Genomic DNA, 18,130 nt, shown 5'->3' with positions numbered 1-18,130 from the left:
CTTTTATCATTGTGTAGTGTCCTTCTGTATCTTTTTAAATTTTCAGTAGCTTAAGATTATTTTGCTTGATACCAAGATTGCAACTCCTGTTTTCTGTTGTGTTCCATTTGCCTGAAAATTTGTTTTTCATCCTCTAACTTTGAGTTGTGAGTGTCGTTTCTGGTGAGATGTGTCTCCCGAAGACAGTATATTGTTTCATCATGTTTTTTTAATCCAGTTTTCCATTCTGTACCTTTTTATTGGTGCATTTAGTCCATTTATATTCAGACTGATTATTGAAATGTGAGAGTTTATCGCTGTCATGGGGCTCTTATAGAGTTTGTTGTTGTTTGTTTATTTGTTTGTTGGTTTTCTTTTGATTCTTCAGGTTGATATATGTGTGTGTTTTCATTCTTGCAATCATGATGCATGGTTTATTGGTTCTTTATTTTCTTGCATTCTTGGGAGGCACGTGGTGGTTCTTTTTTTTCTTTCTTCTGTGCTTAATACCTTCTTAAGCGTCTCTTGAGCTGGTCTGGAGACGGCATACACTCTTAGGAATTAAATGTCTGGAAAGGATTTTAATTCGTCATCACTAATGAAGCTTAGGACTGTGCAAGGTGGCTTGTACTTGAAATTCAGCATTTTGGAGGCCTAGATGGGAGGATCACTTGAGGCCGGGAGTTTGAGAACAGCCTGGGCAACATACTGAAATCCTGTCTCTACAAAAAATTTTTAAAAAAATTTAGCCAAGCATGGTGGCATTTGCCTGTTGTCCCAGCTACTCTGGAGACTGAGGCAAGGAGATCCCATGAACCTAGGAATAAGAGGCTGCAGTGAGCTGTGATCATGCCACTGCACTCCAGCCTGGACAACAGAAGAAAACCCTGTCTCAAAATTTAAAAAAAAGGGAGTTGGGTAATTATGGATCTATATTTCAAGCTTTTTATTGGTTATTTAATTATTAATTGATTTTCTAATATTATGACTATAGTGTTTTTTTGGTAGACTTTATTAGTGCTGTATTAGGTTTACAAAAAAATTGAACCAAAGTTACAAAATTTCCCATATATCCCCTGCCTCCATGTACACATGGTATCTCTCCATTATGAATATATCCCACCACTAGTTACAACTGATGAACCTACACTGACACATCACTCGGAGTCCATAGTTTATATTAGGGTTCACTCTTGGTGTTGTACATAAGGGCTTGGATAAATTTATAATGACATTTATCTGTCATTATAGTATCATGCATAATAGTTCCACTGTCCTAAGAATGTAGTGACTTTTAAAATTTAAGAATTAATACTCAAAAAGAATAATAATATGCTAACAACAAAACAATGGAACCAATATAAATCACTTAAGTATTTATTGGACACCTATTGTGTATCTCTCATCTTTGTATAGAAATATATGGGGAGTGGGAGAAAAAGGAAGTTGTAGCCTTGTTTAAAATTTTTTTGCAAGTCTTTTTACTTAATGTTTGAGAATATTTTGAACATAATGTATAGACCGGGCTCAGTGACTCAGCCTGTAATCCCAGCACTTTGGGAGGCTGAGGCAAGTGGATTGCCTGAGTTCAGGGGTTCAAGACCAGCCCAGGCAACTTAGCAAGACCTCATCTCTACAATAAATAAAAAATTAGCCAGTTGTGGTAGCATGAGCCTGTAGTTCTGGCTATTTGGAAGACTGAGGCTGAAGGCTCGCTGGAGCCCAACGGGTCGATGCTGGGGTGGCCATGAGTGTGCCACTGCACTCCAGCCTGAGCGATGGAGTGAAACTCCAAATCAAAAAAAAAAAAAAAAGAAAATAATGTTTAGAAATCAATATATAAGTAGTTATTCTTTTGGGAGAAATGGGTCTTTTCATTATAGGAAAATAAAAATAAAGGTATAACAACAATTCAAACAAATAAAAATGCAGTTAAGTGGAGAATTAGCTTGGTAATAAATGGGCAAGTGGCAAAGCACGTGGAGAACAGAAATATGTTAGAAGAAAAAAGTTCCAGGTGCTGTTTTTGGGCATTTTTCAACTCTATTACTAAAAGATGAGTTGGATATTGTCAAGAGGAGGTTAGGGTAGATGAGATATTTCAACTGTGAGCTAAATAAACAAAGTTAAAAAACAGGAAAAAATGAAATTATGAAAAAGAACAAAGATTGTGTACAGAAGTTCAAATATCCTCACTTAAAAATGCCCACTTATAAAAATGGTTAAAATAATGTTATTGTCCCTTTCCTAATATTCACAGACGGTGCAGGAAAAACTACAGATTGTGAAAAACTGGGAATCCAGGCAGTGTACAACATATCTATAGGTATTTGTGTACCTGTTAAAGATTAGCTTATCCCTTCAGCATGAGAGAAGACTATATATTTGTTTGCCCAGATATATAATATATACAGTTTTAGGAATAGTCTATAAATCAGTGATTTGCAAACATAAGTCCTTTTTAACAGAGGATAAAAAATATTTCCGGCTTCAAGATTTTGTCTTTATGCCTTTACTTTAAGAAACTTGGACTTAGAAAACAGGACTCTGACAGTTTCTTTTGTTTACCAAATGAAACCGATACATTTTATTCTCTAAAGGGAAGTTTTATTTTGTAGAATGAATGGTTTTATTTTTATAACATAAGATACTTGATGATTATAATCATTGAGCTGCTGACTTGATTGTGTCCTCACTAATTACCTAAATCAGCATCTATCTTTTATGAAATTCAAAATACAGAATTCATTCAGACTTTTGGTATTCAAAATTTCAAGAAGAATGATCACTGGTAATTCAGATAAAGAATTAGAGTTTGCTCCCGCGCTTTTGGGAGGCTGAGGTGAGTGGATTGCCTGAGCCCGCGGGTTCGAGACCCGCCTGGGCAACTTGGCGAGACCTCATCTCTACAATAAATCAAAAGTTAGCTGGGCATGATAGCGCACGCCTGTAGTTCCAGCTACTTGGAAGGCTGAGGCAGAAGGATCGCCGGAACCCAGCAGGCGAGGCTGCAGTGGCCGGGAGCGGCCACTGCACTCCAGTCTGGGCAACAGAGTAAGACTCCAACTCAAAAAAAAAAAAAAAAATGAGAGTTTGCTTTAAAAGTATAAATAAGATCCTGATTTTTTTCATTGATATGTGTTGCTTTGACATTAGGTTAGCTCAATGTTTTAGTTGTCTCTGTTCTTCAACGCAAATTATTTAAAAGTTATTATTTTTGCCACTAACTGTAAGTATTATGACCTTTTAAAAAATTTACAGAGACTATATGTATTTGTCAAGGGGTATTTTTCAATATATCTAGATGTATCACCTATTCAGAGGCTAAATGAATAATGCTTTGTCTAATTGTTCAGCATAATGAAGTCTGTACCATTACATGGCTTATTTAATCTCACCCCACTACTTTTTCCTGTTATATACACTAGACATTTTAAAATTGGGAATGAAAAATTGGGTCCAAAAGAAAACTCAAATGTTAATGAGATTTTACATGATCATTTCTCTTGCTTACATGATACAAGGGGGAACCCAAAATAAATAAAAATTTATACAAATTGTGTATTCTTACATGTTTAAAACTTCAGTCACCTTCAAAGTACTCTCCATTTGAGGCAGTACACCTATTGGGATGCTTTTTTACACGGCTCAAAACGGTTTTGAACTCCAATTTTTGTGGCTTTTAGTTCTTCTGCTGTTGTTTTTTGTTTCACTTCTTCCACATCAGCAAAACGTTTCCCTCAGAGGACTTTTTTAATCTGTGAAACAAAAAAAATCGCTCATGTCAAGATGGGGCGAATAAGAAGGGTGGGGCATGAGGGTCATGCCATTTTTGGTCAAAAGCTGCTTGGTATGGGCAGGTGTGATCATAAATCACCCATCATGAAATGGGCAAATGCACCGAAAGATTCTCCAAGAAAAGCCTCAAGCAGCTTTTCACAACAATGCTAGCTGGTACACTGATGCCGATGGGTTACTAAAATGCTTTCCTAGTAAGGGAAGCCTGTACTACAAGGGGCCTGTCCTCCAAAAAATATATTCCAGGTTTTTTTGGTTCCCCCTCATACATGCACTTCAGGTATATTGTTTATATAGTTGAGAAAATTTCTCAACATGTCCTTGTGATGAAGTTTTTAAAATATTGTAATTAGAAGAAGCTCTAAAGATTAGTATGGTTATTAAAGAGTTGAGCCGTCATTTGCATCTCAGTAATTCTTCAAGCTTAACTGTTTTCAGTCTATTACAGTAATTCTCTTTGTTGTAATTAGGTTAGATTTTCACAGCAGTCTGAGAATTTATTTGAAGACAACTTTCAAATTATTTTTCTTGGATAAGTTATTTAATTTTGAAACTCTCCATAAAAAAATTATACCTAAACTTACAGGAATCAGTCCTGTATTGATAAATTCATAACTAAATTTTGTAAATTCATAAGTTTAAAGGCAGATGTCTTTTTTATATGCTTCCTTGGAATCCTGAGATTATTTCCTCAATTGAGAAGGGGATAACTTAGGTTTATTTCCCTGTTTTTTGGTTTAACAGTTCTTATTCTAGCAGAAACTTGGGATTTCATCTTATTTTTATGGGGTGCTGAATTCAATTCAGTAAATATTATCTTACTTCGCTACTTAAGCCCTCATAAGTCCAAAAACTATAAACAGAACTATGAACTTGGAATATAAATCCAAAAACTATGCATGTATTTTCAATCACTGAAAAGATAATTAAAAAGTATAAACATTTGTAGTGCTAATTTATAATAAAATGAAGTTTGTAATGGGAAAAAGTGAAAATTTGCATATATAGTTCTCAAGTAAATAAGGAATATTTCAGTCTTCAAAACTTGATGACTCAGTCAAATAATACAAAATTTTAACTTGTTTAGAATAAACTAAAGTCGACTAACAGCATATCACTATCTGTGCAAGAAAAATGTGTATACCTTCTGGTGTACCTGAAAGTGATACTATTGCTTTAAAAAAACCAGTTTCTGCTCTTGCATTGAATTGATTTTTATTTCTATGCTTTCTGAATTATCTAAACTTAAATGATAAATATGGTCTGATTCTTTTAACTATTTTTACAGTTAGACAATTTTTGATAGGTATTTATGCTACAATACAAACTACATTTCACTTTTTAACCAGGCTCAATATTCAGAAAATTGGGACATTGGTTTAAAAATGATACTTTAAAATAGTCACGATGGTATAGTGGTAGATGAGAACATTTAAAGACCAAATTTAATATTAAACTTACCTTAATTGAGAGGACACATATTTATTGAAATTTGAAGATGATTTCTTTGGTTTTCTGTGGATTATGAAATGTAAGGGATTGTTTATAGTAACATTTGCCATATTAAGTCCAAACATTCTCATTGAAATCATGATAGTAGGTCTTTAAATAGCTTCACCTGGTTAATCAGTTTTATTTGTGGCAGAGATAATTGTAATTACATGTGATAACGTGAATATCTAATAGTTAGTTGGTTCTAGTTGATGGTGACAGATTATCAAAATATGTCACTTTTCAAGAAAAAGATTTCTTCATTACAAAAGTAATATATCTTCATTGTAAAACTAGAAAAGGCAGTTTAAAAAAATCACTATAACATTACCAATGAAAAAAAGCATATTGATATTTTTAGAATAGTCTTCTTCTTCTTTTTTTTTTCAGATAAAGTCTCACTCTGATGCCTAGACTGGAGTGCAGTGGTGGTGATCATAGCTTATTGTAACCTTGCACTTCTGAGCTGAATGGATCCTTTTGCCTCAGCCTGTAGGAGTTAGGACTGGAATATTCTTAAAGGCCTCCTTCCCTAAATTTTTTTTCCTAAATGCATATATGTAGCAAATATATTCTTTACCAAAATGGAATCAGAAAAAGTATACTCTTTTACAACCTAGTTTGTTTTCCTTCATTTTGTGTCAAGAACTTCTTTCCACACCGGTAAAGCTATGTATACATTATTATTCCTAATGACTGAATGGTGTGAATGTAAGAAAATTTATTTAACCAACATGCATTTGGAAATCTAGATTATTTTAATTTTTTAAAATTCTCTTTACACATGTCTCCTCATGTACTCAAGACTATTTCTGTAGCTCCAGAAATCCTTAACCTTTTTTTTTTTTTATAACCAGGACTAGCAGTGTATGAAAATGCCTGTTTCCTTACATCTTGCTAATAACAAATTAAAAAAAAAATTCTGATGAGTTTTATTTTATTTTATTTTTTTGAGTTTGAATCTCACTCCATCGCCCAGGCTGGAGTGCAGTGGCACGCACGCTCATGGTCACCCCAGCATCAACCTGCAGGACACAGGCTTCTTCCTCAGCCTTCCAAGTAGCCGGAACTACAGGCACACGCTACCACGCCTGGCGCATTTTTTGATTTATTGTAGAGATGAGGTCTTGCCAAGTTGCCCAGGCTATTCTCGAACCCTTGGGCTCAGGTAATCCCCTCACCTAAGCCTCCCAAAGTACTGGGATTATAGGCTTGAACCACCACGCCTGGCCAAGTTTTAAATTTTAACATTTTTCTTTTGTTTATACATACATCCACAATTGCATATATATCCCTTTTGTGTATCCATATCACAATCATCTATATTGGCAAGATTATTGATCCAACTTAGCTTTAGTTCAGGGTAAATGACCCTAAGAAGTTCCATTTTCAGAGGTTCATTTGTAATCAATCAGCATTTTTTAAATTAGGCAGTTTTGAGATCCGTTATCTATACCAATGTTATTTCATGTAAATCTTTTGGAGGTATCTGTAAGCAGGAAGCAGGCTTTAAACTGAGATATCCCAGAATGAACTTGGAAAGAGAGAATATGTGTGTTTCTTCCGTCTCCCGTATTCTCCTTTCTTTCTTCCCCTTTTCCCCACTTTCATCTCTTTCCTTTCTCCCCTTCTTCCCATCCACATATACATCACTGATTTTTCTTTTTCTCATACAAGGTCATTTTCTAATCTACCACTTTGAACTGTAATTTTCTTTGCAATTACTCTTACAATTACTGTGTTTTCATGACACTTCACATTGTGCTAATTCTTTATAAATCTAATCAACTCATAGTGATTATAGAAGTAATTAAATTTGATAACTTTATGTAATCTTTACTCACCACTGGTTAAAACTTTTAAAATATTGGCAAAAGGATTTTCTTTTTTTAGAAGAATGTGTTAGCCTTTTTAATCTTTGATATTTGGAAAGACAAAAACCTTAAGGTTTTTTTCCCATATGTTTATAGCCTATTTATTCCATGCTTTAGTATTTGTGGCCTTAATCCATGTTTCTTTTATGGTTGTTTTTACATTTAAAACCTGATTGAGTTCAATACTATTTATAAAGATTGTGTTCATCCATTCATTCTCTTCTCTTAGGAATTACTTGCTTTTTCTATTTTACCACAAAATCCTTCCAATTATACTTAATAGTTTGGGAATTGTACATTGGCAGTTACAGGAAATGCAAAGTGAGAGTTGTCTAATGTTCAAAAAAGACTTGATAAAATATTTGTCACTAGAATTCTTTAATTCAGTAATATATTTGTTAGACGTCTTTCTCATTATACCTTTTTTCTAATATCATGTGCTTTCTTCTCAGGAATATGGTATAACTAAAGCTGAAAAACTGGAGATTGCCAAAGGCTACTGTACTCCTCTAGTTAGAAAAATTCGCTCAGACCTTCAGAGGACACAAGATGATGACACTGTAAATAAACTCCATCCTGTGTAAGAAACTGTATTGGTCATTTAGATCTCTAGGCACCTCTGTTTACATACTTCAAATGTAAATTACCTTTTGAACTTACTATGAAGTCAGCAGTATCATTGGCATACTGAGGAAATAGGATGACCTAGGAATTCCCATTAGCTATCGTTCAACCAAGGTTTTTTTAGGCTCCAATTTAGAGAACACCAAAGTGAATGGGGAGAAGGAGGCATGTAGCATTATTCATGTGGGATCATTAAAGGGTGCCCCATTCAGCAGTACTATTGTCTGTGAACCTCTATAAGCTTTGACCTCTATAATTGCTACCAGAAAACCTAAAATAACCTATTTACTGTGAATGTGACTAATATAAAGTTTCTTTGTTTTTGACTACTCTCAGAGGTCCTAGTTAGTACCAGTTAGTCTCATATTAGAAAAATGTATGTTAAGAGGAGTTACAATAACTCTTCAATTGTGTTGGATGAGTGATCTATTTACTTATTATTATCTTCCACTTCTAGTAAGATTAAATTCAGTTTCATAAAATAATTTCAATACATAGTAAATTTTTTATTATATGTTTATGTTTTAACACTGTCTGCTTCTAACTTTAGGTATTCCAGAGGTGTTTTGTCTCCTGAACGTCATGTCCGCACTAGATTATATTTTACTAGTGAAAGTCATGTACATTCTTTACTATCCATTCTTCGCTATGGTGCCTTATGCAATGTAAGTAGAATAGGTTATTCAGCCTACAAATATGTTGCCTTGAATTTATAATCAAATAATTATCTCTGCTACTTTTTGTGTGTAATTTTAGTAAATCATCATTAATTTTTACTATTTACGGTCATTTTTCAAGGGATTACTATATACCAAACACTGCTAGATTTTGGGGATAAAGACATGTTCTCTTCACAGAAAATCCATGTAAGCAAACAATAACATGATAGGTGATGTTATAGACTAGTGGCGGTTGATCAAAAGAAGCTGATGAATTTGAGTCATTTAGAGGTCAAAATTGACAGGACTTGGTCTTTGCTTAAACACTGTGCCTCTTATCTACTCTTACATATAATGACATACCAAGACTTACTGATTTAAAACAACCAGTCATTTCATTTTTATTTCTCAAAATTCAGAGGATTGACTGGACTCAACTAGGCAGTTTTCACTTAGGGTCTTAAGAGGTTGCAGTCAGTGGTCAAGACTCAAATCATCTCAAAGATTTTCTTTCATGTGCTTCAAAGTTTCTTGTCAACTTAGAGCTCAGCTGGGGTTATTGACCATAACATCTATATCTGTCCTCTTTATGTGACCTCAGAGAGCAAGGTACAAGTGCATGATATTTCTATGGCCTAACTTCTGAAGTCACTTCTGCTGAGCTCTTTTGGTTAAGGCAGTCATAGAGGAGGTCCATCCAGGTTCAAAGGGAGGAAAAATAACCCCCATAACTAGATGAGTGGAGTGCCATTGTCAGAAGAGTATGTAGGATTGAATATATGTGGCACCCGTCTTTGGAAAATATAATCTATCACAATAATGCCCACTGGCCACAATAATTTATACTCCTGCATACAAAATTTACTTGACTTCTCCCTTAGTGCCATCCCCTCCAGTCTTATCCTGTTATAGCATAAACTTGAAATCTAGGGTCTCATCTAAATCAGCTATCTCTAAAGTAGCAAAACGATAAGAATTTGCCTTTATTTTTTGTGTACATACTGTTATACACATCTGTGCACATCTGTACACAAAATAATCTTTAAAAAAAGTTCAATTTTGATTTCTTACATACTTTTTAAAAAATTGGTGCCTCCAGGAGGAAAAGTAATTACATGTATTTACCAAAGTGAAAATTAAAGTCTGTACCAAATGATGTTGTTTTCATTATTCCTATTTTTAATTATCCTTAAAAGAATCTGAAAGTAATATACTGAAAACTTTGTTCACTATATATTCAGTTATAATTTTTGATTATTCAGAATGAACTGGGTAAAAAAATCTGTCCATAGTTTATTTTTTTTTAATTTGTTAAGGAAATAAGATTATAAACAAGATTTCAGGGACTATGTATAATGAACCTGAATTTTAAAAAAAATTTGTGGCATCTTACATACTAATTATGCTCTGAAAATTACTACTAAATATTATTTAAATGTCTCTATTTATTAGAGCAGACTTAACAAAATCTGTAACTGCAACACTGAATTAGATATTAGATGGTGTTCTTAATAATGTAGTATCACAAAGTCTAATTGAGGTAATCACCTAATGAAAATTTTCAGTATTTAATTTAAACTCATTTACATTAATTCACATCTAGTGAAATCCAGTAATACTATGCTAATTCGTGTTTTTTCTTATCATTTAAAAAAAAACCTTTGCATATATCACAGTCTAAACATAAATATACACACACAGAGAATTGTTTGTCTAAAAAATATTTTAAATTTACTGAGTTTAAAAAAAACACAATCAGCATGTGGTCTTAATGTATATTTTTAAAAACAAGTCACATTCTATATTGAAGTTCAAAATATTGTATACTCTTATTATATACAAAAAAGCATTGAATTCTTTTATATATTTGTAATATTTATAACATATGATGAAGGAAATTTATCTGTGCTATGCATATGGTCTGAGTAACTTTAGACTTTGTGCCTTTTCAGATAGAGTTTTCTTCTTTGCATGCTCATATTACATGTTCTCTAAGATTCCTTTCAGATCTCATACTCTATGATTGCATGTTTAAAATATCAATGATTTTCTAAATGAAAATGGAGGTGATGGTATGAACAATAGGATTTATATATGCCTCCTCCTACTGATTTTTTAATATCATTGCAGTTTAATAAGGGATATTTACTGATAGATATATATCACATGCATAGACTATATGATGGGGAAAAATAGCACTATTCTTATAGGATAGTATTCTAAGGATATGTAACATGATACTATACTATGTACTTTTGGGCTTACAAGGTTACAAACTATATCTTACCCTCAGAATTCAGTATTGGGTATCATTTCAAGAGATTCTTTATTCTTCATTTTGTATAAGCTGTTTTTTTGTTTGTTTGTTTTTTAAGTTACCACTAGAATTTCTAATACAGATTGAATATCCTTTGTCTGAAATGTTTGGACCAGAAGTGTTTCAGAATTACTTGGATTTTGGAATATTTGCATTATATTAGCAAGTATATAGCATCTCTAATCTGAAAATTTGAAATCTGAAGTGCTCTTCAATGAGCATTCCCTTTGAATGGCATGTCAGTGCTCAAAATATTTTGGATTTTGGATTTTCAGATAAGGGATACTCAAATCTGTACTGGGAGGAGATTTTTAAAAATAGTTTACTTAAACAGACTTAAATAGCTTAAGGCTTTAAAATACAGCAGAGTTGATTCTGAAATAATGTGCATATAATGAGTATTCATCTTATTTGTGTAGTATCATTCTGGATTAAACAAACTACCATAGTGACAATAAAGTAACTTTCAAGTAATGCAGTAGGAGAAAATACTTAACCATGTATACATTTTGTTCAGGAATCAAAAGATGAACAGTGGAAACGAGCTATGGATTATTTAACTGTAGTCAGTGAACTCAACTACATGACACAGATTGTTATCATGCTTTATGAGGATCCTAACAAGGTAAACAAAGCTCTTGGCTTGTGTTTTACCAGACATAAATACATAGCTTTAAGTTTTTCATCTTCTGTCCTAATTTTTAGGATCTTTCCTCAGAGGAACGCTTTCATGTTGAATTACACTTTAGCCCAGGAGCAAAAGGCTGTGAAGAAGACAAAAATTTACCATCTGGCTATGGATATAGACCAGCTTCCAGAGAGGTAATGAAGATCGACCTCTCAGTGCTTGGTTACTACATTTGGGGATTTTTATGACGCTTTTTAAAGACTTGTTATGTACTATAAATAATTTTTATTTCAATAATTAAGTAGAAAAATGGATTAAATATCTTAAAGTATGATTTGGGAAGACAACATTTTTATGAATACTAGAATATTTATGAATTTTATTTTTATTTCGATTGTTTGGAATATAAGGCCAATGTTTAGAATGGGTAACTATAGTTTTTACTTGTTTTTGTTTTTTTGTGTTGTTTTACTTGAGGACTAGTCCGTGCTAAACACGGTGCTAATCACCTAGCAGGAATTACTGCATTTTAGTTCTTACAGTATTAAGGATTAAATTCTGTGTCTGAAAGATTTTGTGTAATATTGGTGTTATTTCTGTCTTAAATATTTGTTAAAATCCATTGTTTATTAGTCATCTGTATGAAGTTTTCATTATGAGAATATTTAAAATCATATATTCAGTTTCTTTCATTGATAAAATACTATTCTGTTTTTCTCTGTCTTTTCATATCTATTATAGTAAGTCATACTTTTCTATTTTGTCTTAAATTTTCAAATCTAGGGCATACAATTCATAATATCCTTATGTTATATTTTTACTACCTGTAAGCTCTGTAATGATGTCCCTTTTCATCATGGTAACTTTTCTGTGGGTCTTTTCTCATTTTTTTCTTAACAAGTTTTGGCAAGGATTTATGATTTCTTAGTCTTTGAAAGAACCCAAAATTTGCTTTGTTGGTCCTCTTTATTGTACATTTGTCTCTTTTATTTCATTAATCTCTGATATTATGTTTTCTATTTATTTACTTCTACTTTCCTTGTATTTATTTGTTGATCTATCTCTAACTTATTTTGTTGGATACTCAGACTGATTATTTTCAAGTTTTCTTTTTCTAATATTTGCGTTTGGAGCTATAAATTTCCCTCTAAGCATGGCTTTAGCTACAGCACGCAAGTATGTTTTACCAGTCAGTTCAACATACTTTATGATTTCCATGTGATTTTTCTTTGATTCATGGGTTTAGAGATTAATTACTTAATTTCCAAATGTAAAAATTTTGCAAATAAGTTTTTGTTAGTAGGTTCTAGCTTAGTTTCACTTTTGTGAGAGAATATAATTGATATGATTACATTGATTTGAAATATATTGGGAACAGCCTATGGGCCTACATGTGGTTAATTTTTTTATAAAACTACATGTACACCTGAAAATAATGTATTTTCTATTCTTTGTTCAATACAAATGTTTAATACAAGTCAAGTGAACTTTATTATATCTTTTTTACATCTTTTTTTTTAATTTTAAAGATGTGGGGTACAATTCAGGGTTAAGTACACAAATGTTCATTATTCAGGTACCTTTGTTGATGAGGTGTGTCCCCGCCCCAGCAGAATCCCACTACTGCCAGTCCTACACCCCTGTCCTCCCCCAGCAGTTTCCCACTTCTAACAATCCTTATCTTACAGTATTATGATAATTTTTCAAGGTCCACTTATAAATGAGAACATGTGATACTCAGTTCTTTGCTTTTGTGATAGATCACTCAATATTATAGACTCTAAGTCCATCTAAGTTGCTCTGAAGTTCATAATTTTGTCCTTCTTTATGGCTATGTAATATTCCATCATGTAGTGTACCACATTTTTTTAATCCAGTCCTCTTTTGATGGTTGGTTCCATGTTATTGTGTTGTGAACAGTGCTGCAATAAATGTGTGTGCAAGTATCTTTTTCATAGAGTGATTTGAGTTCCTCCAGGTATATTCCCAGTAGGGGGATTCAGGATTGTATGGAAGGTCGATGGTTAGATCTTTTAAGAATCACCAAACTGTTTTCCACAGAGATTGTACTAGTTTACACTCCCACCAACAATGTAGTGGTGCTCCCTTTTCCCTGAATCTTCTTCAGCATCTGTTGTTTTTTGAGTTATAGATGATGACCATCCTGACTGGAGTTAGATGGTACCTCAGTGTGGTTTAATTTGCATGTCTTTGATGACTAGTGAGGCTGAGCATTGTTTCATGTATCTGTTGGCTGCTTGTATGTCTTCTTTTGAGAACTTGATAAACTAATCAATTTTAATTATAGTTTGTAGATAATATAATTATTGATGTATATGAGATTTCTGTTGTCATCTTAAGTCATCCTACTATTTGTTTTCTGTTTGTCCTACTATTTTATATTTTTTTCTCTCACTTGCCTTCTTTTGAGTTAAATATTTCCTCCTTTAATAGGGCATCTGGTAATCTTACATTCTTTTACTATCTTTTTAATGGTTACCTTCTGACTTATTAAAGTCTAATATAAATTAACACTTTTGTTACTTAATAGATAATGTAAGTATCGTAAAACAGTAACTTTTTTTTTTACTCTCTCACCTTTTATGTTATTCTTGTCATGTATTTTAGAAAATATATCTTAAATCACCACAGGTCATTATTATTTACAGTCAATATTTGTTTAGTATTGTAATATTAGAGTGCTTTAAATGCTGATTGTGTAGAATAGTGGCCTACTGGAATGCATATGCATTTTCTTAATGAGGCAGTTATATGTGTAAGAGAATGTCTTCCAAGTCAGTTTAAATATATCTACTTATTTTCCTTTCCCATGATTTATTCTTTAATATAGCTCTTCTTTTATCTGGTGTCATTTTCTCCCTTGTTTCTTTAATTCATATCAAATTTAACTCATCTTTGTATAATTATTTTATTGCTAGCAAACTTGCTATATTTTTTTATTTGAATAATTTACCCATGGAATCATTTGGATTTTTTGTGTATATGTTCATATCAGTAAAATGGATGGATTTAGTGATAGTGGTCACTCATGTCTTTCATTAACTGTGATGATTGTTCCTGATATCTCTTATCTGGTTAAAGAACTTCCTTTTTATTTGGTGTAGCCCTTAGTTTGATGAGGATTTTTATGTCCTCAACTTGTCTTCTTTTAGCCAATATTATGCTTATGGGATGTATCAGTGTAATTGTATTTAGTTTAGTTTGTCCATTCTTACTGCTTTAAAATATGGGTCAATGTGTTCATTTCTATTATGGATGGATATTTGATACAAAAGTTTTTAATGTGTCTGTTTCCTATGCTCTGCTGTGAGAATCTTGTAATCTGGGACTATATCTTGTTCATTTGTGACCTAGTATGTTTCATGGCACATGGTACACACTCAGTAAATATTTAGTTGGTCATTGAAAGATTGCTGTTTCCTATGCAAGTATCACATTTATTGAAATATTTGGAGTAAATTTAAATCTTCTAAAATTTAAAAATTCAAGTACTGTTGTAGTTTGTGCTCAAGCGGATGACATTCTTTTATAACAAAACTGATCTCTACTCTTTCTACTATCATTTATTATTGCTGTTTATTTTTACATTTGTTGAAATTTGTTTATACATTTTATTATATATGGTCTTTTATGGTCACTTGACTGCTTAATTTCTCCATAGAGTGCACATATATTTTAAAGTCAGGGACTTTGTTATTTCTCTCAAAGTACCTTGTTTAATACTAGGCTATTACAAGAGTTCAGGGAATGTTAATTCACTTTACTAAACACACTTTTATATGTACTTCAAGTATCTATACCAGGGTGGTTGAATTTGTCCATCAGAGAGATTTTTAAAATCTGAATTTTAAAAGTGAATTGTATTCTTTGTCCACAGAGTGAAGGCAGGAGAGCTTTTAAAGTGGATAATGATGATGAGCCACATGCTTCTAAAAAAGATGAGGTCGATAGGGCTGTGATATTGTTTAAACCATTGGTATCAGAGCCGATTCATATACACAGAAAGTCTCCACTTCCAAGATCTAGGAAGATGGCTACAAATGAGGTAAGTACGTGTGTCACAGCATGTTTTTCATAAAGGAAACTAACTATATTTTAATAAAACAGAAAAGAAAATACAGCTTTAATCAGAGAGCTTGGGATCCTAACAAATTTTATCAGTTTTGTCTTTTTAAAATAAATTTCAAAAACATAGAGGCAGTTAGAAAATAGATTCGTTTTATGATTTGGAGTTTTATGTATCATCATAACAAAATTGAATACAAATATGAAATAAGGTCTTTCTAAGAACTTGATAAACTAATCCTTTTTTTTTGTCTTGTCACTTTAGGTTATTATTCAGTTAAAAAAAAAACTTCTTAAGTCTGATTTAATAGCTCAGGAATAATTTTTGGTTAAAAATAAAAATTTCCAGAGATGCTTTAGCGGTAACTGATTCCAGTGACACTGTAGATTAAGAAATGAAATTCCAGGTTATTAGTCTGATTGCAAAATCTAAATAGGAATTTTAAATTTGAAGATATAACTGAAAATTTTGCCTTTTTATTAAGATCTGTAAATACATTAGAATAATTCTTATACTCAATAATAGAATAATACTTAAATGACTGCTAAGTAGTAGAAGGAAAATTTGATAGTTAGAATGAAGTTTGGTAAGTAAAGCTATAACACCTATTTGCGTTTTTATATTTTAAATAACTTATTTTGGGTTATCTAACTTTTTATAGAATTATTCTCCCAGCATTGATTGAGGTCAGTGCTTATAAATGTTTTCTAAATGCTCTTGTAAAAGTATAAAGCAAGAAATTAACTTTAAGTTAGAAAGAACCATTAATTTTTAAGTTAGAAAAAAAAATTTTTATTTAAATATACCAAGTGTGAAGAATTAGTTTTAACATTATTTAGCAGTTGATGGATAAGAATATAAACAGTAGTTATAAACAATAGAATATAAACAGTAGAATATAAACAGTAACAACAGTGAAGATTTTTTTATGTTCATTTCTACAGCCCTAAATTATACAACATATGTGTTTTATGATTTTCAAATTTCAAGTACACATGTGCTCTAATTTGACAATTTTGTATAGGAAGAAATCATCAATAAAGTAGATTCTTATAACTTTAAAATAGAAATTATGTACTAATTAAGGATGAATGTGGCATTTTAAGTTAAGGTAGTTTTAAAAAGGATAACTAACAATTACAGAATTTAAGATGATTTGTTCTCTTACAGTTTAATTGAAAAAATGAGAGATCTGGGGTTATATTCAGTTATTCTTAATTTTAGAAAATTGGGAAATGACCTATATTAATATAACCCAAGCTTCTCTGTATGTGAGGATGGTGATTTTGATGTGCTGTTGAACAACAATCTGTAGTTAATCAAATTGTTCAGATTTTCACAGCGAAACCCTCTCTTCTGCCCCCCAAAGAGCATATATATAACACTGATACAGCAAAATGTATTGTTAAAGTCTACATTTTGCAACTCCTCTATGTTTGTAGGACCTTTAACAAAATCACTGCCCTTGTTAGAACACATTTATAAACTTTTTTTCTCATAAATACAGTAAATAGTTGATTTCAAGAGATGATTTCTATGCCATGCTAAACTTTTACTTCCATAAGGTAAATTACTCAAGTAAAACCTTGAAGACTTTTTCCTCTGTCCACCATCTCCATGGATATCAGAAGTTTGTACTTCCAAAAGACACAGAGAAAAAGACTATTCTCTTCATTTTGTGCAAGTAAATTTTACTCTGTCCTCACTGTCTGAAACGTGAACGTGCAAACATGTAAAATGAGAATGTTTGCTGCATATTTTGCCTACTTAATTCTGTAATTCTACTTAATCTCTGGAGGGAGTAAACAAATAGATAGCTTGAAAGTATAAACAAATGCAATTTGAGCCCATCTTACGGTCTCTGATTTTTTTTTTAATGTCTAGCGGACAGTTTCTTTTTTTTTAGGTTACATACATCTCTTTAATCTTTTGAACAATTCTTTGGGTTGAAAAGTTCACCTAGAATTTAACACAGAATCTCTTGAATATCTAAAAATAAGCAGAATACTTCTATATTTTAAAAATTGTTAAAAAAATTAAAATATTTCGTTTTAAGCAATATAAATATTTTGTATTTTAAGGTAATAAGCTATTTCTATAATTGTTATCACATACAATTAGATTTATAAGGCATTCCCATCAAATTCTCAAATATTGAAATATTTGGCTCCCAAACTACTGTTTAATAGTTTTTAAAAATATTAATAAGCAAATACAAACTGTATTTTTTTTTCTTTGATCATTTGGCTCTGTTGTATCTAACTTTGCATGCTCTGCTTTTTTTTTTTTTTTTTTTTTTTTTTCCCCCTTTCTTTCTTCCAGGAAGAGAGCCCCCTGAGTGTATCTAGCCCAGAGGGTACTGGTACCTGGCTGCATTATACCAGTGGTGTGGGTACTGGGCGTCGAAGACGCAGATCAGGGGAACAAATCACTTCTTCCCCTGTCTCCCCCAAATCATTGGCTTTCACATCCAGTATTTTTGGCTCATGGCAACAGGTTTTTAAACTTTACTTCATTAAACATTTTTCCTCCCTGCATTCAGAGCAACAAACAGCTGTCTTTGAGGACATCTAATCCCTTGTATTTCACATCAGAGTAAATCCTTCTGTTTTTTAATTTTCAGTTCATTTAAAAATACTTATGATATATGAAAATATTTGAGGGAAAGAAACC

The 18,130-nt window shown here is 32.1% G+C and overlaps 1 protein-coding gene across 6 annotated transcripts in view; it reads left to right on the top strand.

The window, feature by feature from the left end:
- The window catches only part of PPIP5K2 (diphosphoinositol pentakisphosphate kinase 2), a 77,716-nt gene that overhangs the window by 42,594 nt on the left and 16,992 nt on the right, over nt 1-18,130 (top strand). For 3 of the 6 annotated variants that reach the window (XM_021713723.1, XM_021713721.1, XM_021713720.1), the window contains exons 19-24: nt 7,595-7,722; nt 8,317-8,431; nt 11,260-11,367; nt 11,448-11,564; nt 15,269-15,436; nt 17,780-17,953. In XM_021713723.1, the coding sequence (XP_021569398.1) occupies nt 7,595-7,722; nt 8,317-8,431; nt 11,260-11,367; nt 11,448-11,564; nt 15,269-15,436; nt 17,780-17,953 (810 nt within the window). The remainder of the gene's footprint in view (nt 1-7,594; nt 7,723-8,316; nt 8,432-11,259; nt 11,368-11,447; nt 11,565-15,268; nt 15,437-17,779; nt 17,954-18,130) is intronic. The other 3 variants (XM_021713725.1, XM_021713724.1, XM_021713722.1) reach the window with 1 other exon arrangement.

This window comes from Carlito syrichta, unplaced genomic scaffold (assembly GCF_000164805.1).
Source record: "Carlito syrichta isolate Samal-C Ts95f unplaced genomic scaffold, Tarsius_syrichta-2.0.1 Scaffold304700, whole genome shotgun sequence".
Taxonomy (NCBI): domain Eukaryota; kingdom Metazoa; phylum Chordata; class Mammalia; order Primates; family Tarsiidae; genus Carlito; species Carlito syrichta.
This window is presented reverse-complemented; position numbering and strand designations above follow the sequence as displayed.